Source organism: Centrocercus urophasianus, unplaced genomic scaffold (assembly GCF_019232065.1).
Source record: "Centrocercus urophasianus isolate 14NV4802_14NV808 unplaced genomic scaffold, USGS_Curo_1.0 seq_18, whole genome shotgun sequence".
NCBI classification, from domain to species: Eukaryota; Metazoa; Chordata; class Aves; order Galliformes; family Phasianidae; genus Centrocercus; species Centrocercus urophasianus.
Window position 1 is genome coordinate 3,249,816 of NW_024884733.1, and position 26,818 is coordinate 3,276,633.

Below are 26,818 nucleotides of genomic sequence, written 5' to 3' on the forward strand. Positions count from 1 at the left end.
TTGCAATATTCAGTGTGTCTAATGTAGTAGCATTTCCGAGACTAATTAATGGTAACATCCCTTGAAGGCATTGCACTACCTATAGGAAAAAAATACAGTTTGTTCCCAGGAATGCCTCCAAAGTCTCTGCACATTTTTATAAAGTCTAATTTTGATAGGAGTGTAGTCACAATGCTTTTAGGAGGAGACTTGGACAAATACTCCATTGCAGAAGCAGAAATTCCTTGAAGGCGGCTCCCTCCTCCAAAGTTCTGCTGTTATCTCACAACGAATTACAGTGACAGTAATAAGTGATTGATAACAGCTCTCAGTTACTGGGAAAAGTCTTGCCAATTCGAATATTTATGACACTTTCCTGAAGGGCTGCTTGGTACAGTATTCTGCACTGCTGATGAGAAATAGCGTTGGCAGGTAGCAGAGAGCTGGAGAGGTGTCCTGTGACATGCAAAACACCTGGCTAATTGCTCAGCGAGATTCCAGAGCTCCAAAGAGCCTTCATCTTCCCCAGCCAGGAGTTTGAGAGCTGAGCCTTGGAACTTTAATGATGAGCTTTGAAGTGTAGCAGGGAAAAGAGAAGCGTTCCCTTGGGATTTATGGCATCTCGTTAAGATGCTATGTGGTGATAAGTAGCAGAGAAAAGAGATTTGTATACTGGCAATGATTGAAGTCTCTTTCTTCTTATTTTTCAGGGTATGAACATAATCTTTCACGTAGCCCTGGCTCTCTTGAAGGTAAGTCATTGATCAGAAGCTTTTCTTATTCAATTGTATGGAGTGTTTGAATGTCTTGTAATGAAGGGGTGATCGTGGTGAGACTTCTGGGAGAGAGAGTAGAGGAAAAGTATGCGCTGAAGTAGAACTGTCTTCAAAACTACAGTTATGGTAGATTTGTTTTTCCTTTTTAAACTAAACTTAATCATATTGTAAAGTTCCTGGTACAAGGAGTGCTGTCTTAGCACTTATGTGTCTCATATGAGACTATTTAGAAAACAATGCTGATTCACCTCCCAGCATATTTATTTTATAGCTGGGTTCTTACATATAAATACTCGAGAAATGTGATGGAAAGTTATTTGGTGTCAAATGTATTTGTAATGCTGAGAGGAGTGGAAGTTTTTTTATGGAATGAGTAGCTTCTATCTTTGGTTTAGACTCAGAGCTTACCTGAAGCAAAGAACCACACACAGGAAAAACCCACCTGTGGATGAACCATTGGCCTTTCTGATGCTAGTGAGACCGCTCAAAATGAACTTGTATCAACCTTCACAAGTTGGCTTTAGTGCACATCCAGCCCTTACATGGGCATATGATACACAATTAGAAATTCCACCTTAGAATTCAAATGATTTGGTCCAAAGCTCAGGGTAGAGCAGTCTGCCAGTACTGACACAGCAGCCCCGTGATGTGGATGCAGACAGTGTCATTCACCTGTTGCTGGTCCTCCTGTATATTTTTCCAGTTCTTCCTCATTTTCCTCAAAAAGACAAACAGCTCCCAGTTGAGCTCTTCACTAAAGAGCAATTTTCAGGATCTCAACTTCTGCAGCACACAGTCCTACAGCACAAATGCTCCACAGTAGGAATATATCTGTGTGCATCCATATCTGTCTGTCTGTCTATATGTGTTGGTGCTGCACTGCAAATTTCAGGGCACAGGCAATCACTTGGGGGAGAATAAGCTAAGTAGAGGAGTACAGGTAAGTATAAGACAGCAGGTAGCTTTATGGGATATAGTTGGGATGTGTCCCAAGTAACTTGTGTTGTACTCACACAGTCAGCATTAAGTGGGGTGTCATTTTCAGTGTGAGTATACGTATTAAATGAACCAGCCTATAAGCAGAAAAGTTGGTTAATGTATGTTTCCAGGGAAGTGCTCCCACACAGGAATCTAAATTTGTACGTTCAAGAAAAAGAAAGGTGGGGTTGAGAGGAGTGTGCACTCTTTTCTGTCTGTTTTGTAACTTGTTTGCAACCATGGAGGTGCTTCTGTTTTCTGCTTTTTATAGCCCACATGGTTAAAGGGCAGCTTAGCAGGTGATGACATGAGAGACAGTGAAGAGGTAAGACCAAGCCTCCAAGTGGCAGCCAGTTGGGATCAGAACCTGGAAACAGGGAGAGGTACCAGTGTATGGATCTTCAGCTGAGGAAAAGGAAAAGGAGGAGTGCTTGTGTTCAGCTGAAAATGGCTGGCAAGGCTTTCAGGAAATTAGAATTCAGTTCCACGTAGTTCTGTGGTCTGGCTTGGAGACCATGAGTATACACCCAGCGGTCTGTTTTCCTTGTGTTTCCTGCTGCTGCTGTTGGAGACAGTTGAACTGAGGTTAGCAACGTAACAACTCTTCAGGAAACATGATAAGGCTTGGAATGGTGAATAGGAATTTTGTAATGCCAGAAAATTACCCCAGTTTCTTTTAACAGAAAATACTCAGTTCTTTCCTTGTATATATATATTCCACAACACACTGTATTTCCAATTGATCATTTCTCTTTGGCCATTCCAGGAGAGGAGAATTCAAGGAAGTGTGTTGTCAGTTTTGTTGTGACTATTTTATGATCTGAAGAGTTTGCAAGTTGATTTTAATTCTGCACATAGCAGATCTAATACTTACACAGGGTGCTGTATCTGCTGCTTGCTCCATCAGTCACTGGCTCTTAGTGGAAAGGGAGGCATTATCCCCCATAGATGTTGCTATACCACAGCCAGTACCAGCTACAAAGAAGATACAGAAAGTAGGATCAGTTTCTAAATCAGGAACACTCACATCAGAGCATATTTCCGTAGTGGTACCGTCACAGGGCTGGTGATTGTATGTCATCAAATTAGCATGTTATGATTGGATTGCAAGCGTGGGTTGCTGTTCTTTTATGAAGGAAAACTTGGAGTCCTGAAATATTTTTTTCCTATTCAGATGTGTTCATAACCTCTTACAGTCATTAGAGGTGATATGTTTTAGTCCACAGGTTGTTGTAAATGGCAAAAAGTGAACAGGAATTCTGCAGAGAAAGAGCTCTGAAAGCTGTGAGGTTATAAGGCTGTGCCTGTTGCTGGTTCTGAAGTGAATGGAAGCAATTCATAGAATCGTAGAATGGCCTGGGGGTTGAAAATAAACACAACGATCATCTAGATCCAACCCCCTGCTATGTGTGGGATTGCCAACCCCAGAGCAGGCGGCCCAGAGCCACATCCAGCCTGGCCTTGCATGCCTGCAGGGATGGGGCATCCACAACCTCCTTGGGCAACCTGTTCCTGTGCGTCACTACCCTATGTGAAAAGCTTCCTCTTAATATCTAACCTAAACCTCCCCTGTCTGAGTTTAAAACTGTTCCCCCTTGTCCTATCACCGTCCACCCTCATAATTCCTAGGTTTTGTTCTGTCTTAAAACATTTGTTTTATTGTTTTCTCATCATCAACCTCTTGGATTTAGTTTGGAGGAGGAGATCATCCAACAGTGGAATATGAGTCTTCATTCTGTAAATGCCATTTTTCTTGCATTTTTGTAAAGTGTGTGCCCCTCAGTCCCCCATTAAATAGCAACAGAAAGCTTTTCTCTTGAGCTCCTCCCGTCTCACTGCAGTTTCTCACTATTCCAGCCAGCTGCTCGTGCTTAAGGTGAGTGACTACTGGTTAGGAAGCAGCAGTGCTGCTTCTGTGACCAGTGACCTGTGATATCTCAGTGCTGTGCTCTTCAGAAAATGAACATATGTTTGAGGCACGAGGGCTGTCCTTTCCCTTTCCTCCTCCCACCTTCTGAGTATGCAACAGTGTGGATTAAAGCTCCTTAGCAGTGGAGGCCGCCCTTTGTGGCAGGGCATTAGTCTGATTTATCGACTGCAAAACAGCTTTTATTTGCTGTAGCATCCCAGTGTTCTGCTTTCCAATACGTGCTGCTTATCAGCACGCTGTCGGCCTCTCCATCCAGCTGGTGGCAGCATTTTACAGCTTGGCATTAATCACTGGGTTACATCACGTTGAGACTGCACCTGAATTAACATTCACTGAGCTGCGCTGGTGGCGCAGACGTTGCTCGCTTTTCTTCTTCTGAGCATCAGATAACAACAAAGCACTGAGGTGGGAGAAGAACCCAGTTCTGAAAGAGGCAGCTGAGAAAAGCGTGGTTCAGACAGATCTGCAAGCAACGTTGCACTGATATTTTCACTTAAAATCCTTGGTAGGGCTGTTAGAGGAAAATGAACCATTCCAGTTCCAGCATATTTTCAGATCTTATTTATCATCAGCTGGTTAGTTTCTTTGTTGGAAAATAGCCTGGAGAAAAGAAGACTGAGAGTGGATTGTATAAATGCCGTTCAATATCTGAAGGGCAGGAGTCAAGAAGATGGGGCCTTTTCAGTGGTGCCCTGCAGCAGACAAGGGGCTGTGGGCACAAACTGGAACATGGGAAGTTCCATAAAAACATGAGAACCTCTTTACTGTGAGGGTGGCAGAGCACTGGAACAGGCTGCCCAGAGAGGTTCTGGAGTCTCCTTCTGTGGAGATATTCAGGACCCAACTGGATGCTTTCTGTGCCATCTACTGCAGGGAGCTGCTTTAGCAGAGATTCACTTCAGTACCCTATTATCTACAAGTCAGTACTTAAGTATATTGTTTGTTACACTCAGCCAAATGTAAGCAGCATTTCTAATGGCTGCTCCGAGTTCTTAAACTGCTTTTCATTGCACATATGAAATAATAACAGTGTATAATACAAACACAACAGTTTTGTGGTTCCTCATTGTTTCTGCTTCCATCTTTCCATCTCAACGTTGTTTGTGTCAGTATGTGTCCTATATAAAAGAGAGCACCAGCTACAGAGACAGTCACAGCAGATGATGCTATCAATTTAGTAGTTGATACTGGTACTCCCTATATTAAAAAGAAGATAAAAAGTCAAATTTGTTCTAGCATAGGAGAATTTTTTTTTTTTTTTTTAGTTATCCTATATGTGGACTGAAAAGGACCTTCTGGGCCAAAGAATTGCTTCTGTGTTCTACTTGCACCTAACCTGTCTTGGGTTTTGTCCATTGTTTACCTCCTAAATTACCACTTGTGCCAACACAGAACTTAAAAATGACATCTGAGATTTTGCTCAGCATTAAAGATATAGCTTTATATCTTTATATATAAATAAACAAACAAACAAACAAATAAATATATATATGAGGTGGTTGCCGAGCCGCTCTCCATCATATTTGAGAAGTCGTGGCTGTCAGGTGAGGTCCCGGATGACTGGAGGAAGGGTCACGTCACTCCCATATACAAGAAGGGGAGCAGGGAGGACCCGGGGAACTACAGGCCGGTGAGTCTCACCTCCGTGCCTGGGAAGATCATGGAACAGATCCTCCTGGACAACATGCTCGATCACATAAAGAATGAGCATGTGATCCGAGACAGCCAGCACGGCTTCACCAAAGGAAGGTCATGCCTAACTGATCTTGTGGCCTTCTATGATGGAGTGACGGCATTGGTGGACGAAGGGAAGGCGACCGATGTCATTTACCTGGACCTGAGCAAGGCCTTTGACATGGTCCCCCACCACATCCTCATCTCCAAATTGGAGGGAAGTGGATTTGATGGGTGGACGACCCGATGGATAAGCAATTGGTTGAAAGGCCGCAGACAGAGGGTGGTGGTCAATGGCTCTATGTCCAGGTGGAGGCCGGTAACAAGTGGTGTCCCCCAAGGGTCTGTCTTGGGACCGGTGCTCTTTAACATCTTTATTAATGACATCGATGAGGGAATTGAGTGCACCCTCAGCAAGTTTGCTGATGACACCAAGCTGAGTGGTGCGGTTGATACGGTGGAAGGAAGGGATGCCATTCAGAGGGACCTCGACAGGCTGGAGGGCTGGGCTCGGGTGAACCTAATGAGGTTCAACACGGCAAAGTGCAAGGTTTTGCATTTGGGCCGGAAGAACCCCAGGCACCCGTACAGGCTGGGAGGAGTGGTCCTTGAGAGCAGCTCGGCAGAGAAGGACCTGGGGGTCCTGATGGACGAGAGACTGAACATGAGCCAGCAGTGCGCTCTGGCAGCTCGAAAGGCAAATGGGATCCTGGGCTCCATCAGGAGAGGGGTGGTCAGCAGGGACAGGGAGGTGATTGTCCCTCTCTACTCGGCTCTTGTGAGGCCCCATCTGGAGTACTGTGTCCAGGTGTGGAGCCCTCAGTACAAGAAAGACATTGAGATTTTGGAAAGGGTCCAGAGGAGGGCGACTAAGATGATCAGGGGGCTGGAGCACCTCCCCTATGAGGACAGGCTGAGGGAGTTGGGCTTGTTCAGCCTGGAGAAGAGAAGGTTGCGGGGTGACCTCATTGCAGCCTATCAATACCTGAAGGGAACCTACACCCAGGAGGGGAGTAAACTCTTCAAAAGGGCTGACAACAGCAGGACTAGGGGAAATGGATCCAAGTTGAAGGAGAGAAGATTTAGGTTGGATGTTAGGGGGAAGTTCTATACAAGGAGAGTGGTTAGGCCCTGGAACGGGCTGCCCAGGGAGGTTGTGGATGCCCCGTCCTTGGATGTGTTTAAGGCCAGGTTGGACGGGGTCCTGGGCAACCTGATCTGAATGTGTGTGTTTGGTGGCCCTGCTAGGCAGGGGGGTTGGAACTACATGATCCTTGAGGTCCCTTCCAACCCGGGTGATTCTGTGATTCTGTGATTCTGTGATTCTGTGATTCTGTGATATATATCCTCGTGAGAAGTGGATGTAGCAGAGATTGACAGAGCAGTGATTGATTCTCACAGGCCTTGGATTCTGTTGCTTATGGATGAGCTGTACCTCATTCTTCTGTACCTCATTCTTCAGGGAGCTCTGCGGTTTGCAGTGTAAGCCAAAATGACCATTGTCACATCCCTTAAGATGAAGCTGCCTTTATCCCCCAACACACATCCACTGCTGATATTACCCCTTGCTCTCTCTCATTAGAGTTTAAAAAGTGGGGCTGAAGGGGGTTTTGTACCTCTTCACTTTCTCCAGGCCGCTCACGATTTTACAGGTCTGCTGTATTCCTCATCAGTCATCTATTTTACAGCTTGATCATTTGAATCTATTTTTTTATCTCCTCACCTGGAAGCTTCTGATGGGCCTTATTTCCTCATTATATATTTCTTGGTCTCTGTTATTTCCTTTTTGAGGTCGGAGTACCAGACTAGTGCATAATGTTGAAGATGTTGTGGAGTTGTATTGCAGAATAATGGCATCCTCAGTTTAAATTACCTTTACTTTCCTATTAATTCCTACCATTTGACTTATTTTGTTGACGTCAGCTGTGCTATTTTCATTGAACCGTCCATGGTAATGCCAAGATTCATTCTGAGTGGCAGTTGTCAGCTGTCACTTATATGTAAAAATGATAGATTTTTTTTCCCATTTGCTGCAGTTTACTCTTATGTACACTGAATTTTCATTTACTGTACTATTGCACAGTCACTCAGACTCTTACAGTCCTTCTTCAGTTCTTTACTGTAAACCCTGAATAATTCAGTAGCATTTGCCAACATTGTCACCTTGTGACTCATCCTCTTTTCTAAGCCATCTAAGAACAGGTTAACCAGCACAGACCCTGGCACAGGGTTGGAATCTGCTCTGAGAAGTAATTGCTTTGTCGTGTTCTCTCTGATCATGTTAAGAGATGTAAGCTTCAGTAAATTCAGATTATTCTGTTGCAACTAGACCTGAAAAACAGGCACGACAAAGTAATTTCTGATAAGGTAAGAGGTGAAGCACTCATTGCGGGCACGATGCATTTCATATGGCTTTTCAGATGTGTTCTGCTGCAGGGTTTGTCTTATCCTTTTGCAGAGAAGAACTTGAAAGAGAGCTTTCTTTTTTGTTCTTCGAGCTTTAGATTCTATTTAGCTTTTCAAAGCCAGTTATTTTTCCACTGCGATGTTGAAGACGATCCAGTTCCCTTTTTTTTATGGATAGTTGACATGTAAAAGAGAGATGCTATCATACATAGGCATTGATCAGTTAGCAGCTGATGTAGCGTTTACGGAAATGTCCGGTTTATCTCAGCACTGACCTTTCAGTAGCATGCCCCATTATCATAAAAAATTGATATTCTTGTGGACACAAAGCACAGGATGGGAGGTAAGGCCAGCAGGGCTCCTGCAGAAGGGCAGGGATAGAAGGAGGGCACAGGGCTGGGAGAATGTGTGGGCAGGGAGAGGGTGCAGAAAGGGAGAAAGAAATCCTCGCCGCATACATAGGGCTGTAATTTTAAAATGATGGGAGCTGGGCAAGTCACTGCTTTTTACAGCAAATTGTCATGTCTTCTTAAGTATGCAGGGGAGAATGCTGTTAAAACCAACACGTTTGTGTTTGGGCACTGGGCGCTCCTGGCAACATATTAAGGCAGAGCTGCAATAACCATGTTGGCACGTAGTTTTTCTCTGTAGAAAACATTGCAAGAAGCACAAAGCTCCTGCTTGAACCATCATAAAAGGATAAATATAAACCCATCATTCTCCTTGGAGTCTCATGAGCCTTCTCTATGTATTTTCTCAGTGCCTACATCTCTGTATACGTAGCTCAGATTCCATACGGTTTGCTTTGCATAAGGACCATTTTTCCACGAGCCAATTCGTCAGAGTTCAGTGGGCCTCTGCTGTCTGTGTCTGAGCTGACCTAATGGCAGCATTGCCACGTGAGCAGGTATTTCATGGCCAGGAAAAGAATGTAACCATACTTCAAAAAACACAGTCTCCAACTTGGAAGTCAAAGCTCAAGTAATGTGTGCTTACCCTGAGGCATTCTTCTTAGTGTGCCAGTTACTGTCTTCTGGGCTGTTTCCAGGTTTTATGTTGGCTTCAGCCAGGACTTTCAGAACAACCCAGGGCAGCAAGCTAACGGCAGGGCTGAGAGCAGTGCCAAAGGCATGGATGAGAGCAGCGAGGTCTGCATGAAGGACAAACCACAATTCTGCATCAGACAAATAGAAGTAAGATGCAGTGTTCAGTTAGGATGTAGAAAGATCTGAGAATGGTACGGAGTATAAAAAGTTTCAAACTGCAGATCTAATGACAGGTCGCTGTTATGCTCTGTAATAAACAATGAGTGATGGATTTTAGCTGGCAGTTCAGGTTTTTTAGGAAGCCTTGAAACTTCTCAGGGTTTCTAAAACCTGTTTTTTAAAGAAGAAATCCAGGGCTGATGGAAAAACTGTAATGATGGCAGTAGACCACATCCCTTGGGATGCTTGTCCTGTAGTTAATTTTCCTTCTTCCTGAAAGTGTGAACCTTATTTCTAACCTGAATTCATCTGGTTTTAGCCTCTAACTACTGGATCCTATTATAACTTTCTAGAATTGAAGACTTTATTTAATAATCACTTCATTCCATTATTCATAAGCCCGGATCTTACCCATAGTAAACCAAATCTTGTTAAGTTTGATTTTTGCAAGGAGAAATGAGAGGCTTTTCACACGGCCAGTGCTCTGCATGCTCTGCCCACAGGTTGTGCCTGGTCCCCAGTGACTCTGCCTCTTCTGGTCGCTTCTGTCTCCTCTTTGTTTCCCAAAGCACACCATATAATGCTCTCATCTCTTCCTTTTTAATGTTTTGAGTCATGTTTTCAGTCTCTGATTGAGGATAGAACCTTGATGCTTCCTGAATATCATGCTTACCACTGTGTGTTTCAACAAGGTGTAAACACTTGTCTGATTTTTTTTCGGATTTTTTCAAGCTACCTTCCTTTCTTTAAACCCTTTCACCCTGCAGAGATGGTTTAGTGAGAATTCAACCAATGATGAATAACCAGTCAGTTACGGTGCTGACTTACACACATAGTACTAAACAAGAAGATAAGCTGGAGTCTTTGGAACTGCACACTGAAGGAGTTTGAGAGGCATAGGGGAGTCCCCATCACAATGTTACTGTAATCTTAAACCAGAATGAAACGTGTTGGTGCTCATAGAATCATTAAGGTTGGAGAAGACCCCTAAGGTCATTTAGGACAGCCATCACCATTGTGTCCTGCAGTGCCACGTAGCTTCTCTTCAGCATCACCACAGTAGATGCCTGAGCTCAGCCAGGCTGAAGTATGGTCGTCATCACCATTGCAGCTGTCATCTGTTCCTCTGGGGGGATCTGCATCTCCAAAGCCATGCTTCACAGCCTGAGAGAGGACAGCCTCTATCAAACAGCTTGCTTAGTACTGCATGAGGTTTGCAAGTGCATTAGTTGGCTTCAGTCCCGTGTTGTTGTGAGCTGCCATCTCTGACTTACTGCTTCCCTCTGTGTTCCACCTGCTTCATGTGTCACCGTGAGCCAGGCTGACCAGAGTGGGTGGGGCAGTTTTTGGTATTTATGTCCTTTTCTTCATCCTTTTACATCCTTTTCATCATTCTTTACTTCCTTTCACCCAAGACAATTTACTTGTATTTGAGAGTTCAGTTTGCGTGGTGTATCAAACTGAATTAAATGAATTTATTTCTCTCATTTTCTCTGTTGTTTGCTGAGTTCATGTATGCTTGTTCAATGTGAATTAAAATGAATTTTCCTATTTTAGTTACGCATGACCATGTTTCTTATTTCAATTCAGCAACCCCAAGCTACTGATTTTTACTTTGTGTCACTATTTTACCTAAATGTGATGTTTCAGAATGTGATAAACACATGATTTTTATATCTAAATATGCAGTGCAGAATCGTTTCAGTTACTGTGGTTTAGGTGTCTAGAGCTCATTGTGGTATGTTATGTTTTTATTTCTTTCTGATGGGGTGCCGCTCTGTGATGAAAACATGCATTGTTCTGTTGCAGAGCCCATTTTATAGCTAGGCAGCACAGAGGGGCAGCAGCAGCAAAGCACTGTGCCTGAATGCAGGCCTACGAGTGCAGTGATGTGCTGCCTTGTCCCCAGGCAGATGGCCAGAGCTCCTGGGGAGGTGCAGGACCATGGATTTGTGACATCATTGCTTTCTTGACAAATGTGCAGTTAATTTCTAGTCGATTCAGAGCATATGCTGACATCATCCCCTCCCTGCCTGTCTTCTCTAGATTTAGAAATGCCTCTGGAGAAGGCAAGGCTCGAAGTGATTGCTGCTTATTTCATTCAGCGCTGCACAGGCCGTGCAAAGCTGGCTGCATCTGTGGCATCTGCCCTTCCCTCGCCAGCAGCCCCTTGTGGTGTCCTTTCCCCTCACCAGTCCAGCAGGAACGATGGTTCCAGCCCTACCTGCCCATCTCTGTAGTGCACTTTGTGCCTACGTTGTCCAGCAGCACGTCAGCCAGCAGCCCCTGTGCTGCCTGGCAGTCTCCTTTCTCCCTACCCACCGAGGATGCCGTTCGTGTACGTGAGCCTGGGATCCAGCAGCAGAGCCTGTCACAGTGGGATTGATGGGAGGTGGAGGGGAGGGGAGCCCATCCGTCCCGCCGCTCACTATTGGCTTCTTATTACGGCATTCTCCCCCGAGACGCACACTGCATGCTCATTCCCCCTCCCAGCCCCCTCCTCCCCATCCCTTCATTGCCAATGCACAGCGAGAGGCAGCAGCAGCTGCCGCCACGCTTGTCACCAGCCCGAGCTTGCAATGAGCTCATCCTTTTCTCTTTGCAGCTCCAGGACTGCCCCGGCTTTATTGCTCTTATCGCTGCTGCTGTCTGCTCGCACGCACAGCCTTAGACACACTGAGCCCTGAGAGCTCTCCCTCTCCTTTCTTGCATCAGAGCTCTCCCGCACTCGATTTCTGCCATTTTCCTGCCTTTTGGGTACATTTTAGATCCATGTTTTCTTTGGTTTGTTTTTCACATCCTCTCCGGACTCAGCCTGAGCAAACACAGCGGATGATATTTTTCCTCGATTCTTAGCAAAGATGCTTTTCTTGCTCTGAGCTGTAGACGCCCATCTGAGCCGGTTTCTGAGAGCCGGGGCTGGCTCACCTCACCTCTCATTGCACTTCTGGAAACTGGGGTTAGAAGCCTGTTCTTCTCACTCTGGATACTTACTACTTGCTGCTGATGGAAGAAGGGGTACCTTGCAAAACTCCGGCTGCCAAGCTCACCCCGCCTGTCAAAAAGTCCCAGGACATGCATGACGAGAGGAGCAAGCTGGTGAATGAGTATGCATGTCGGGTGCTGGAACTTCTGGGGATGGGGCATCGCCTGTTTGTGCCTCGGCTGCTTGCGGTGAGATCACGTTTTCTTCAAATTAAGTCATTGTGAATTTGCCATCTTCCCTCCCAAACCTGCTTCCCCTAGGATTCTTTATACTGGATGGAGGTGGGAGACCTCGCTTATTTGTTTTTTTTCTCTTGGCTTCTCTCAGTCCAGCTCCTGAGTGGTGACTCTTCCCTATGCCCTATGATACCTGCAGTCACAACCAGGGCTCTTCCCATAAAACATGTCCTAAAGCGGTGAATGCTTTTGTTCTCAGTTCTGTAATGGTTCAGAATAACCATGCTCTGTCTGCTCCCGGGTGCTGCTGGAAAGTGCTTTAATTTGCAGCAGCTCAAATTTGATTCTTGGAGCATCAGAGGTTTGTTTTAAGCATTTTAGGCAATGATAACAATTCAAGATGTGGTGTATTGTAGTTTTCTGCTGTTTCTGTGTTTAGTTTTGGTGAGGGAATTTAAGTATAAAGCTTAAAATGCTTGTGTGGAACAATCTGGGAGATAAATTGTTAAAGCTGTTTTTATATGCCGTAGCAAATGATGTCTGTCTGTGAGATGGCCCGAAATTGGTGTGGCACCTTACGGCACAGAAAAGTGCACTTTCATCATCACTGCTGCTGCACAAAACACACCCAAAGCCACACAACAGCAGAGGATGCGGAGTTGGTCCCTGCCTTGGATGTGCTCTGGCTGCTGCCCTGGGGTTGGGTGGCACGGCACACCAAAATGCTATTTGGGAGTCATGTCTGGGAAGAAGCAGCTGCTGCTGCCCCATGCCTTATTTCCACGCCCTGCGTAGCCCCATATTGCGCTGTGGTTGAGTGACCTGTCGTGTATTTTCATCGTGCTGCTGAGCCATCGCTGCGTGTTCTGCGGTACCCGTGGATGAGGGGTGCTGTTCTTGGTGGTGTAAGATGCTCAGCATTTGGGTAATGAAAAATAATCAAAAGAAAGAAAGGTGATTACTTGCACCTTGCAAGCGTTGTGAAGTGACAGATGCAGTATTCACAAACTCACAGATTGCTAGTGAAGTGAAGGGCAGTCTGGGTATGCCTGCAGTCACTTGTAGAACTGGGTGTAGTGCTGGCTGTAATGCATGGCTGAAGGTGCTGTGTGTGAGCACTGTGCCTGCACAGCTCCTAGTGCTCCTCAGCACTGCCCTACCCCAATCTGTAGCCTCAGTGCTGCTGATCTCCTGGGAGAAGGCTGCCAGGTTGTTCTGAATTGGTCTGTGATGAGACAGAGCAACTAGGCTTTTTCACTTGATTCATCAGGCTTTGGAGATGAGCCTCCAGGTGGGGAATACCAGGAAATTGGTGGACTTAGTCACCTGGGCAATGAGCTTTGCTGAATGACGTGGTTATTAAAAAATGGAGGATAAAAAGGACAAAGCGATGCTAATGATGCCTGTTCTCTTAAAGAGGTTTGATTGACATTCATCCGTATTTTAGATGGCAGATGGAACATTACCTTCTGTCGTCTGGATCAGCAATCACCAGTGGCATTGGAGCAGAGGTGCAGCACTGTGTGTACGCAGTGGGAAGCGTGAGCCCATTGCCTACAAAGCCAGGCCTTCTGGAAACTTTCACCTATCCACTCAGGTTTTGGGTTTTACAGAGATAACAGGTGTTAATGAAAAACGTTATTTGTGACAGCATAGCTTTCACATCCTAGAAGGGGATAGAAGTGATGCCAATGGAAGGAGCCCATTGATGGTTCGTATTGGCGGTGCATGCCAGGTCTCTTGAGCCAGGACACGTGCCCAGAACTGGGTTCCAGGTCTGCACTGCCTGGTGCTCCTCAGCAGCTCCATGTCCTCCTCTTGGGGTCATCTGACAGACGTCTGGAGCTCTGCTTGGAGCAAAACAGAACAACATACAACATTGAGAAGGAGCAGTCAGAGTAGAAGGAGCTCCCATGCCTTCACAGTGCGTTGCACATTCTTCAAGAGCTTAAAACCACATTTGGGTATGTTAAAGATTAAAGATTATGGTCTGAAAGAGTAGTGTAGGGCCACTTGAAAGCATTTTGGATTTATTGGTAGCAAATATAATAGTGGAGTAGAGTATAGCCGGGTTCTCTTCTGCCTTCCACTGGTTCTCTTCTTCCTGACTGATGCCCATTAGATTGTACAACAGGTTTATGCTCCCTGGCATTCTGTGGAAATTCTAAACAGATACACTATATATGCTTAACTCTATAGAAATTACAGTGGATTTTTCAATCTGTTTGTATAAAAAAGGAAGAATTAAATCAAGGATATGCAGTGTGGTTGGTTGGAAATTCCTTCTGCTCTCTGAGCTCCCAGCTGGGATCAGGGGATTTAGTTGGTGCAGTCAGTGAGGAATGAGAATGCAAAATTAATAATTGAAGAAAAGAAAAAAACCAAGCCTTTGTCTTAATCACATTTCCCTCTATATTTTGAGAGGTAATAATAATAAAATAAACACACCATTACTTAAGTTGGTCACAAAGAAGAGCTCAGATTTTCTGCTTTTCTTTTTCAAACATCTGCACATTCCCAGCACTTCATCTGTAGACTTGAATGCTTCCTTAACTACTTCTGCAAAAGGGCTTGTCCTTCATTTCAGCTGTTCCATATAAGGCCGTTTTGTGAATATACTGAAATATGTGGGAAGGACACTTGAGGAGACACTGAACCAACACCTACAAGGCAAGCGGAGACTTCAGAAGTGCATTGTTCTCAGCAAGTCTCCTCTTCTGCCTGTCTCCTTAGCACGTATTTTAAACACAAATATGATTATTTAAGAATTACATCTCGAATATTAAGAAATGCCCTGGAGTCCCCAGGTGCACAGCAATGCCATGTACCTGCCAAACTGGAATTAGCGGCTCATTAGGCTTACAGATGGCAGAGGGAAAGAAGTTGTTGGTGAGATCCGTGAGCTGAGTGGTATGAACCAGCACATTTACAGAGCCCTGCCAGTCACACAGCTGCCAGAGGGGACTGGAATGTCTTTGTGATGTATTGATTAAGATCACAAAATGTGAATCATTGAATAGCAACAGCACTGTGTACTTCTTTGTGCTGCATATGCATCCATCCATCCGTCCCTCTTTCTAAATACACGTACATATGTACTTCTATACGCACACTGGTTTTTGTTGTTTCCTGTTTTTAATTAGAACCTGAAAAGATTTGTTTGCATGATGTACACAAATATATGTATATATACACAAAATAGCCCACTTAAAATTGATCTTAAAAGGTTGCTTCGATTTCTTGTCATTTTAATAGTGAAACTCATAGCTTTCTGATTAACTGACTATTTTGATGAAGTAAAAACACACAGCAAAGTTCAGAGAGCTGAACATCTGGGCTCCACCACTCATACTACCAAAATATGTAGTATGATAGGTTATCATTTTTCAATTTCAATAGTTCCCATTGCCATGGCTCACTCTATTTTTTACAGATTTTAATTGGCCAAAGGCTTCTCAGACCTCAACATTCTCCATAACTACAATGTTGTGAAAGTAATTGGTTTGAGGGCTGTTGCAAAGTCATTGTAGCAGTGATACAAAGGGAACCGGGGGAGAACTACCTCCAAGTATGAATTTTTACACATCTTTGTTGTTCTGACATATTTGCCTCTGTCTTTTTTGACATTTGTTTATTTTAGTGAAGTGCTGTAGACATAAACGGTAGGTGCCTCTTCTTCTCTGAGGTTTGGTGGGATAATTTAGGTATTGATCTTTAACGTTTAAGTTCTCTATTATGAGAGTGGTGAGGTGCTGGAACAGCTGCCCAGAGAGGCTGTGGATGCCTCATCCATCCCTGGAGGTGTTGAAGGCCAGGTTGGATGGGGCCCCAGGCAGCCTGGGCTGGTATGAAATGGGGAGGTTGGAGATTCATCATCCTTGAATCATGAGTCCCTTCTAACCCAGGCCATCCTATGATTCTGTTTTTAAAGAAAAAGAAATTCAAGAGCCCAAAATACATGATGTTAATTTTCAGAAAGCTAAACCAAAATACACATTTCAGATAGAATCATGCAGTCGGGCACTCCGGGAAAAATGTTTGCTTGAAATGAGGGCACTCAGCACCTACTAAAATGGTGAAACTCTGACAAGAAGTGTGCTCTGTGTTTGTTTAGTGCTAGGAGCAACTGTCCAGGAGCTGTGATTGAAAACAGCCTCCCACTGTGTCGGAAGCAAGGCAGTCAGCCTGGCTGGCAGTTCTGCAGTGTGAAATCAATAACAGCAGCAAAATGGGGTTTAGAGGCTGCTCCTGTGCCCCTGCAGGCTGCTCAGAGCTATGGCTAGGCCAGCAGGGGCTGCAGGGGTGTGGGGACAAGAATACAGCAGGGGTCTCATCTCCACAGAGGGCAGATCTGCAGTGGAATAGGAAGACCTTTTTGGTCCATACAGTGATCACAGCTGTCAGCATCGCAGAGAGGAGGGTGATTGTTTTCAAGTAAGCTGGTTATCCGACATTTACTGCTTTTTTTCCTGGGACAGGCTGCCTGCAGAGTGCCTGGGGGTGTTGGAGAATCATGGAGATGTGGCACTGAGGGACGTAAGCAGCAGGCACATTGGGCTGGGGTTGGACTTGAGGATCTTAGAGGTCTTTTCCAGCCTTAACAGCTCTATGATGGACCAGCACTGCCGAGCTAACACTGTCCAGAGCTCTGTCATGGCATTGTGATGCTGTGCCTTGTAGCTGCTTTGTCACAGCTCTGTGGGTGCGCAACAGGAGCTCATCTGCAGCGGGGCATAGTGCACATCACTCTAGCAAACCTGGTCCAGAAGGAAAACTGCCTTCAGAAGAGGAAGCGGATGCCTTGGCCAGAACTGTGTTCACAAGTGGGTCTGATTCATTGGATACCTCAGCAGCAGCTTGCTGTCAACACGGCATCGGTCTTGCCTTGGCCAAGCAGCCCTCCTGCCAAATTGCTGTGGGCAGAAGCGGATGTGCTCGTTTGTAAAGCTGAGCAGTGCTCATCAGCATCCTGATGGCAGCCCTTCTTGTGCGCCTGCAGGGATGACCCAGCAGCTTTCTGTCTGCCAAGGAAGGGAGGATCCAACAGATCTTGAGGGAACTCTGAGCAGTTTGAAGACAAAGTTTAAAAAATGAATCCCGCAGTTGCAGGGAAACAGATCCTCCAAAGCTACTTCAGCTACACTTAGTATTTTCTCACTGTTGCCGTGTGATTAATGTAGCAGAAGCTATTAGTAAGTGCTCAGCAGGGCGTGAAGTATAATAATCTTTGGGAATATGTGGAGTCGTAGATAACCATGCACAGTGCAGGTTTCATCCTCATGTGGTACCGAGTTCACATCCAGCACTTTGCCTTTACAGGGGGCTGTGTTGCCCCACACGTGTCAGTGGTGGCACTGGGGCGTGCAGCCTGACTCACCCTGCTGTACATTGCCACACTTTTCTTTATTCCTTCTGCTTTGAAAAGAATTCCCATTTTGAGGTGACGTCCTGGCTGTGTTCTCTGGATGTCAGATCTCTGTGAGCCTTTTAAGGGAGCTGTCTGCAGGCTTCTGCTTAGCTGCAAGATCGTGTCCTGTAGTTCTTGCAGCTCCAAAAATGAATTAATTTGTTCCTGAGTAATGAATCATATTACCTCCTCAGCAGCAGAATGGGATTAGTGAAGAATGTTTCACATTTCTGACCTGTTAGGCTTGATACCACAGCAAGAAGTACAGTCTTATGACAGATATAGAAATAAACATGGGAAGCGTTCTCTGGCATGGTGTTCTTTGAGAAATGGTGTCACAGACTTCTGCACACGGACTTGCTGGTGCCTCCTATGAGTCATATGCATTTCTGCTTCTGCTGTTAATGTCTGTAACCATATATATCCATATATACATTGTCTTTTTAGAGCAGCATGATAAAAGCCAGCACTGTTACAAAGAGAAGCTCTCTAAAAAATATTACAGATTCCCTTGTTTCTTTTTGTTGTTTTTTACTTGCTGAGCTGCAGCTTGACAGGCTTTGCCAGAATCCCTTTCTTACCCTGCAGGTACAGAAGGACTGCATACATTCATGTGTGCCATAGGCTGCACCTCTCTGCATGGCATTTTCCTCAGCTAGGTTTTAAGGTCTGGTTTGTTTTACGAGATAGGAATTAAAGAGTTGATTGCAAAGGTGATGTCTTTTGAGCCAGTGTGAATATCAGTGATTTGGAATACATTCAGTACATGACAAATCTGGTGAAACAGCATGACTTCATGTTCTCAGTGTTTATAGAGTAGTTCTCTGTGTTCGGTTACAGACCTCCAAAGAAGACCTTCTACAAGCTGATTTTGAAGGAGCTTTAAAATTCTTCAGGGTTCAGTTGCCCAAGAGGTACAGAGCTGAGGAGAACGCCAGGAGGCTGATGGAACAAGCCTGCAACATCAAGGTAAGGCCGTCTGTATTTCTGCTCATGGCAAAAGTAAGGTGCAGTGCTAAGAAAGTACAGCGCTGAGCTTTTCCCTCTTTGCTTTGCAACAAGCTTTGTTATTAAAATACTAAACTCGTGATCAGAACTCTCTAATTCATTGACTGACATATAAGCAGTGGTAGCAGCAGCACAATGAATCAAATATCTGATAATCACATAGTCACGGGTCATAATTATTTGTTTTGTCCTGATGCTATTGATTTGCGAAATGCTGCTGTGTGATACGGTTGTATTGGAGTAGAAACTGAAATTCTGTTTGCTTACCAAGCTTACCGAGATGGAAAATCTTTTTATCCAAGGCTGTGCTGCCAAAAAGGAAGCTTGGAGAACATCTGGATTGCTGGTGTTGGGCTTGGAATGAGTGATAGCAAACTGGAGGAGCCTGACTCCATTTTGTTGGTGGAAATTAATTAAAAGGGCTACAGACATTCATAAAACCATCATTTGAAAGGCTGAGCATTTCTTCTGGGATTTTTATGTTGTTGGAATATGTCTGGCAGTGGATGGTCTTTAATATCTGGTCTGTTGGTGTGGCCCTGCGGTGGGCTGGCATGATGGGACAGAAGGCTCTGCCCACTCTCAGCTGTTCCTCATATCTCTCCATGTATTTATTCATTTGCTTTTGTGCTGCTTCATTTCATCGTTTATTAAGTAAGAGCTCTTTCCATTCTGGTTAAAACATTGATCTTGTCAAAGAGCAGGGCTTGCCAGACTAATGATGATTCCAGCCAGAAAGAGATGATCTGTGCAAAGCTTTTATGAAAATTGGATTTGAGATTTGAGCTCTGCTGCTGAAAGAGTTCCTGGGAGTAAAAGATGGTTGGATATTTCATGTGTAGTTTTTTGCTCTGCTCTTGGCAATGAGTAACTGAAGGACATAACAAGCACAGTAAATTTATCTTTCTGCTCTTAGTAACTGGTCAGTTGTGCATCCCTACTGAGACATTCTGTGCTGCCTTGGCTGTGCTAGCTCCATGTCTCATGTCACACTGAAACGTGGGGGTTGGACTGACTTCACATTCACAGCTGCTATTTATTTGGATCAATTTTTCTCACTTTTGCCAACAAAATGTCTCTAGAGAGCCAAGTCTGAATGAAGGAAAGGTAAACTCTGACTGCAGGTGGCACGGTAACTATTTGATGGGTGGTGAAAAATCAGCTGATAAGGGACAAGGTAATTGAGAGTAATTAGTGTGAGTTTATATAGGGGAAATCACACTGATAGCTTCTGTGATGAGATAGCTGGTGTAGGGGATGAGAGCAGTAAAACTTCTCCATGACATCATCACAGACAAACTGCTGAAGCGTGGGCTAGGTATGTGGACAGAGGGTGGGTTGGAATGTGGCTGAGCTGCCCAGCATCGGTGGCTGTGACTGACAGCTGGACCCAGGGGTTGCTTCGTTGGTAGCCTGCAGATGGAACAGGAGCATCCTCAGCAAGTTGCAGGTGGTTTGGGGTTGTTTAATTTTCTCAGACTTGAATGGTGATTAGTCACGGTAATGGTTTGCCCCAGAGGTTGTGAACTCTCCATCAGGGGAGCCACTGACAACACAAGTGGCCCTGAGCAGCCAGCTGTCCTTCACCCTGCTGTGTTGGACAAGGTCCCTTACAAGGTCCAAAATTCTGTAATCAGATACCATAATTGTGGTATAGATGTACAAACAGGAGCTGGTAATTACAGAACTTGACGTGGTCAAATAGGAAATTATGGTCTTGATAATTATCGTCAGAAGAGGTCCCGTGGAATGCAGAGGTTGTGTGAAGGGTATTTTTCTGTCTTGTTGAATGCAGTGAAACCTGTTTAAAAAAATATCAACAAACAGACCTCCTACCATGTACTTTCTATTGAATAAATTGAGCACCATGTGTCTGTCACTGCTTCTCACTTGTGTGTTAGTATTTGTAGACCAAACACCAGATGTTTTTAGGGTAAGTATCACGCAGTAAGTGCCAGAGATTTGTTTCAGGACTGTAAACTAATGGCTGAGGCATAACAACTTGAGAACAAAATCATGGTGCAGCCAAGCTTCATGCTCTTGATCTATCTTCTCCAATGTGTCATGGTCTTTTTTGCATTACTATGAAACAGGACGTTACCCAAGTAATAATGTACCTCTTGGTGCTTTTTTTTCCCCATGTATTTTGCCCTGAGCTCAACCTGTCGTGGTTCTAGAGAAGGCAAATGAAAAAATGCGTGGTGTTTTTTCTCCTTAATTTCACACTGCAGTTTAACTCAGGATTTCAGGAGCTGACCCTTGGATTTTGAAGGTGCTGTGTTGGAAGTAGTAGTCTTGTCATCCTATTTTTAAAATAAATCTGAAAGAATGAGCGTCAGACTCTCCCTTGAGAACTGTTCTGTGAATACCAAGAAAAAGCTCCTATTAACTTGAATTTGTATTTAAAGTGTGGTGGAGGCTGCCTCATTCAATTAAGGGTTATCCACGGTGATTACTCACCAGGTCTGAATTTCTATAGCTTACCAGTGAGGAAATTGCTGTGATTGAAGTCGGTAGAATTAGAAATAACTGTTGCATTTCTCAGCACTGATTGGTGGACAGAATTCCGTGGCTGAGGAATGGAGCTCCATACTCCGAAATAAGATTGCCTGAGAAGCTTCCCTTTGGTCTTGGTGTGTGTATGTTACGCAGGTGATGTATTATATCCCACATTTGCAGAATGCAAGGTTTGTTCAGCTGGGGGAGGCTAAATTGGGAAGGTCTCTGCTGAGACTCTTAGAGTAGATGGAGACCTCTATTGCACAGATATCCCAGCTTAGAATAGTCACACAGGGCAAAGGCATTAATTCTCTGGGTAGGATGGCAGGTGCTATTTTAAGGACTAATAAAAATTTAATAAAAGACTAAAATAAAAATGGCAAATGATGAAAATTTAGATTTAAAACATGGGAGGTTTTCTTCCTTTCTTTCCTGTTGTCTGCAATGACCACACCTTTCATTTTGGTGTAGCCTTTATGGAGGAGGGATGTGTTTCTCCCAGAGCATTCCGTAAGCTTTATAATTATAAAAATGGGCTTGGGGGTGATTTTATACCTGAGCAGAGCAGGTTGCATGTTATACCTCTGTATAAGGAATCACCTTAGGATGACCTGATTGGCAGTATGTTTTTGCACTCACACTTTTGGGGGGTGGAATTTGGAAGTTTTTCTATGTGTCTGGAAGCTCAATTTGATGAGCAAGCAAAGAACTCAGTCTGTTGAGTTGTAGGTTGGGCCAACCTGCAGCTCGGAAAGCAAATGGTATCTTGGGCTCCATCAGAAGAGGGGTGGCAGCAGGGACAGGGAGGTGATTGTCTCCCTCTGCTCTACTCTTGTGAGGCCCCGTCTGCAGTACTGTGTCCAGGTCTGGAGCCCCCAGTACAAAAAAGGAGCTGTTGGAGAGGGTCCAGAGGAGAGCCACAAAGATGATCAGGGGGTTGGAGCACCTCCCTACAAAGACAGGCTGAGGGAGCTGGGCTTGTTCAGCCTGGAGAAAAGAAGGCTGCGGGGTGACCTCATTGCAGCCTTTCAGTACCTCAAGGGAGCCTACAAGCAGGAGGGGAATCAATTCATTGAAAGGGTTGATAACAGCAGGACAAGGGAAAATGGTTTTAAGTTGAGGGAGAGAAGATTTCGGTTGGATGTCAGGGGTAAGTTGTTTGCTGTGAGAGTGGTGAGGTGCTGCAACAGCTGCCCAGAGAGGCTGTGGATGCCCTGGCCATCCCTGGAGGTGTTCAAGGCCAGGTTGGATGGGCCCCAGGCAGCCTGGGCTGGTATGAAATGTGGAGGTTGGTGGCCCTGCATGCGGCAGGGGAGGGTTGGAGCTTCATGATCCTTGAGGTCTCTTTCAACCCGGGCTATTCTAGGATTCTATGATATGATTCTATGATAGAGTCCTCAGATCTCTGCAGACAGATCCTCCAACTCCCCATGGAAACTGGGAATGGCCATCAGAACATACTAAGAGGAGAAGGAATCCTCCAGACCCCAATTTTCTTGAGAGGAGATGAAGCACAGGATTTGAGACAGAATCATAGGATGGCCTGGGTTAGAAGGGACTCATGATTCAAGGATGATGAATGTGGCAGGGGGTTGGAGATTTGTGATCCTTGAGGTCCCTGCCAACCCGGGCCATTCTGTGATTCTGTGACAATGGGAATCTCACTGTGAGATTTTCTCTGTAGGACAATTTCTTTGTCTGACAGCATCCAAGTGCTTTCAGGGATTTCTGCCCTTTTGGGTAGTAGGATTTGGTGTTCAAACTGGTGTTCCAAAGCCAGCACCACGCTAATGTGGATACATTACTGTTGTTTGATCTGGAAGTGAGTTTTTGCAGGCATGGTTTAGCAAGGAATTACACATTGATTTCTGTGAATTTCAGCAGAAGGAAGGAAAAATAGCTCTCTTGCTCTCCTGTTCCTCTCTAGAACATTCTCCAGCTTTGTGTTTGTGTATTTATCTGGTTACTCAGGTTTTCTTGCTATTGTGTGAGGAGGCAAAACACCACAGATGGAGCAGAAAGCCCTGAGTCTGGATGAGCCTCTTCTTCCTCTGATTCTACCCACAGTGCATCCAATTCATCTTCCATTGTGAAGGGCAGGAAAAAGATTGCTCGTGTATCACCTTCTTGAGAAAAGGCCAAACCAAATTGAAAAGAATAGTGTTTAGATCTATAGAAAACCCTGCTGTGCCTGGATATGAATTCTTACTAAAAGCCAGTGATCAATTCCACTTATTATATCAGCACTGTTATCTCCAAAGCACAGGATCCTGTTGTTGCCATAGGAGGGCAGTGGGTTTTGATGCCCACTCTGTTTTTACCTTCACCTTCTTCCTTACTGCTTGGCTTTTTGCTACACTGCAGCATGATGACCTGGTGTCTGACTATCAGATGGGAGTGGCTACAGTGGATTTGGATGTTTAATATTCTGTCATCTCAGTGATAAGTGTCAACTGTGTGGAAAGACTTATCAGCTGAAATCAGTTTCAGCTAAGAAATACTTACTTATTGAACTCTGTGCATCTGGTTTTCCAGTGAGCAGACACGGTGGTGAGATAAGACTGTCATGGTGATTCAGCATTAGGAAAGCTGCTCTCTTCTTTCTTAATTTGCTTGGAGTGTATATTGTAAATGAAATCTGGTAGATCGTTAATTTTTATCAATAAGGAAGAAATGATATCATTTTCTTATTAATAACTGATCACATTTTAACTATCTAAAGCAGCTTTGTAATCTGACTGAATACCAATATTTTGGTGTCCTTGTAGTCGTTTGTGTTTGTACTTCCCACAGCAATGGCATCACCAAGAAGAGCGCCAAAGGTAAGGATCTTTACAATGCTATGTAAGCTTGAGATGGAAGAATGGCTAGAAATATCCTTTGTTTCTATTTGCAAGAGTTGTATCACAGCGTATGTCATGAAGAGACTTGACCTAAACATTGTAAGTTTAATTGAGTGAAGTGGGGGCATCTGAAAATTGTTCCATGGTCCAGCAGGCTGCAGATGGGAGATTTCCTCAGTTTTGTTTTGGTGAGCGTTGTGCTGCCAGGGGCCCCAGCTGTGCCCAACAGTAGATGGCTTCTGTCTCAGACCTGGGGAAGGAAGGCATGCTCATATTTTCTGGCTTCATCTCGAGTCTGGCTCTTTCCTTCTGGATGAGTAACATCTCCTCTCTGTCCTCAGTTCTTGGATCTCTGTCATCAGTAAAACCTACGTGCCTTTTCTGGGATTGTCTCCTAATGTGTTATCTGTGATAATTCCTCCCTGAACTCAGATTGTTAGCTCTCACATGGGAGGAGGATGCTACCATAAGGCCAGGTGGAAAGCACAAGGTGACAGATGAGCTACAGACATGGCTGTCCCTTGCTTTCCTCCATGGTAACCTGAAGTTACCTGACCTTAATTCAGAGTGACTAGACATGTCAAGTGGAACCTAGCCAGAAGATCTCACTGCGTGTTGTATTTGCCAAAAGCTCATTTGGATCATGCAAAACTGTTAAGATTTTAAGTTGAATCACTGTCTATCAGTTTTGAGGGCAGAGAGGGGAATTAATTTCATCTTCCATCCTTTTTGTGAAAAGGATTCTGAAGATAGCGCAGAGAGCTACTGATAAAGGTGGCATGGAGTCTTGCTGTTTGATATTTCTCTCCTATCAGGTATATCACAGTTAAATTAAAGTAACTCAGTTCTGTGAGGTTTTCTTTTTTCTTAAGTTCAGTCAGATGCATTTGAATCCCAGGTGCAGGTTGGCTGTGGGGTTTTGTTAAGTCCTGACTAATATGGTGACAAGATTTTGTATGAACAGATTTCTACCTCCAGTGGTCTGGAGGTCAAGTTGTCAGGGTTATGTCGAGTTCCCATTGTGAGTGTGACAGTTGTTTTGGTTGTTCGTCAGAAGCAGAAGTCTCAACTCTCTTCTTTTTTTGAGGAATGCTCTGAATTTGAGTATTGTGGAAGACTGTGACGACGGTGCCCAGCAGGCTCCAGCACCTCTTGTTCACAGTGAGATGTGTTCCTCCTGTAGGCACCTTTGTGATGCACAAAGAGGCTGTAGGGAAAAAATTAATCACAGAATCACCGAGATTGGAGAGGACTTCCAAGATCATCCAGTCCAACCATCTACCTATCACCAACATTTCCCACTAAACCGTGTCCCTCAATACGACATCTGAATGTTTCTGGAACACCTCCAGGGACAGTGACCCCAGCACTCCCTGGGCAGCCTGTTCCAGTGCCTGACCTCATGGAGAATGTATCTCAGGATCAGCACTTATGACCACACTTCAAATACAAACATAACTCCAGGTGTTCCTATTTTGTAGAGGAAGAATGCAGCTGAACATGCAGTTGCTGAAATGCCTAGAAAGGAGCTCTGTGCACCACACTTACACTGGCCAAGAAGTGTTCCTTCAGCGCTAACAAAAGTGGTGAAGCTCCTTTCTGGAGGTGCAAATTCATCTCTCCTTCTCCTGGACCATTTTAAGCAGTCAGACCAAGGAAAAATCCTTGCCGTGCTGTCGGGTCTGCTCTGCTGTTTAGGAAATGAAATGAGGTAACAACTTTTGAAGCACTCTGCTATATTGAGACCTAAGGGTAAAACTTTAAAAATAAACTTTAAAAAAGTACTTAAAAAAAAAAAAAAAAAAAAAAAAAAAGACAAAGGCTGACAGTGTTCCCTTTTTTTTCCCCAAGAGGTTTTTGCAAATGAACAAAGAGAAGACATTGAGGACAGTGTTGTTATGCTTTTTTTTTTTTTTTTTTTTTTTGCTGGTGTTTGGTTTCTTGGGCACCTGCAGCTGAAGTTCTCTGCTTTAAAAATAAGTGAGCAAACAAAGCTATGTATAGAAAGATGGCACTGTGCGTTTTATACACGCAGAGGTCTGCAGGTGGGATTCAGAACCAAATCCCTATTAATAACTTCCCATTACAAATCCTGGGGGCTATTTTTGCCATTATTGATAGTGTTAAATTCAGTGAGTGGTTACTTGATTGCTGTGTAAGCAACCAGCAGCTTCTGGAGGAGAGGTATAGCTGAGTGCCTCCTGATGGCAGCACTCACAGTTCTAGGTCTCCTTGTGGCTTTGCTTCAGGATTCTCCCGCAGTTACTTCCTTTTATTTTTGCTATATCATAGCCTCCTTCCTCTTGTGGTAGGTAAGTTGTGTGGTAAACACAGGGTTAAGTTATTTATTTGGTTTGTGTTGTGTTTTGAGCTTATGTAATTACAGCAAGCTGGTAGACATAGGTAAAGGGCCACATGCTGAAGGCTTTGGAGGATGCAGTTAAGACACAGTATAGAAACACCGAAGTGTGTTTGCCTCTATCTGCAGAGGTGTTTCTTTCTATTTAAAAATGGCAGCGTGTCATTTCACTTTTCTGCAGGTTTTTAAATACTTTCTTGCTCTTTGGCTTTTTCGTATTGCTCAAATCCGACACAGTTCTTTTTCATGCCATGGTGCAAATGCCTTTCAACTTCCTTTGCCTAATTAATGCCATTTCCTTGACAGTGGATCCAAGTTGAGGGAGGGAAGATTTAGGTTGGATGTTAGGGGGAAGTTCTTTACAAGGAGAGTGGTTAGGCCCTGGAACGGGCTGCCCAGGGAGGTTGTGGATGCCCCGTCCTTGGATGTGTTTAAGGCCAGGTTGGACAGGGTCCTGGGCAACCTGATCTGAATGTGTATGTTTGGTGGCCCTGCTAGGCAGGGGGGTTGGAACTACATGATCCTTGAGGTCCCTTCCAACCCGGGTGATTCTGTGATTCTGTGATTCTGTGATTCTGTGATTCTGTGATTC

General features: G+C 44.5%; 1 protein-coding gene across 6 annotated transcripts in view; it reads left to right on the plus strand.

The window, feature by feature from the left end:
- The window catches only part of RABGAP1L (RAB GTPase activating protein 1 like), a 206,524-nt gene that overhangs the window by 130,816 nt on the left and 48,890 nt on the right, over positions 1-26,818 (plus strand). For 5 of the 6 annotated variants that reach the window (XM_042819260.1, XM_042819259.1, XM_042819262.1 and 2 more), the window contains exons 18-19: positions 690-731; positions 18,358-18,486. In XM_042819260.1, coding sequence (XP_042675194.1) covers positions 690-731; positions 18,358-18,486 — 171 coding nt within the window. Of the gene's footprint in view, positions 1-689; positions 732-11,939; positions 12,123-18,357; positions 18,487-26,818 lie in introns of those variants that run through there. The other variant, XM_042819264.1, reaches the window with a different exon arrangement.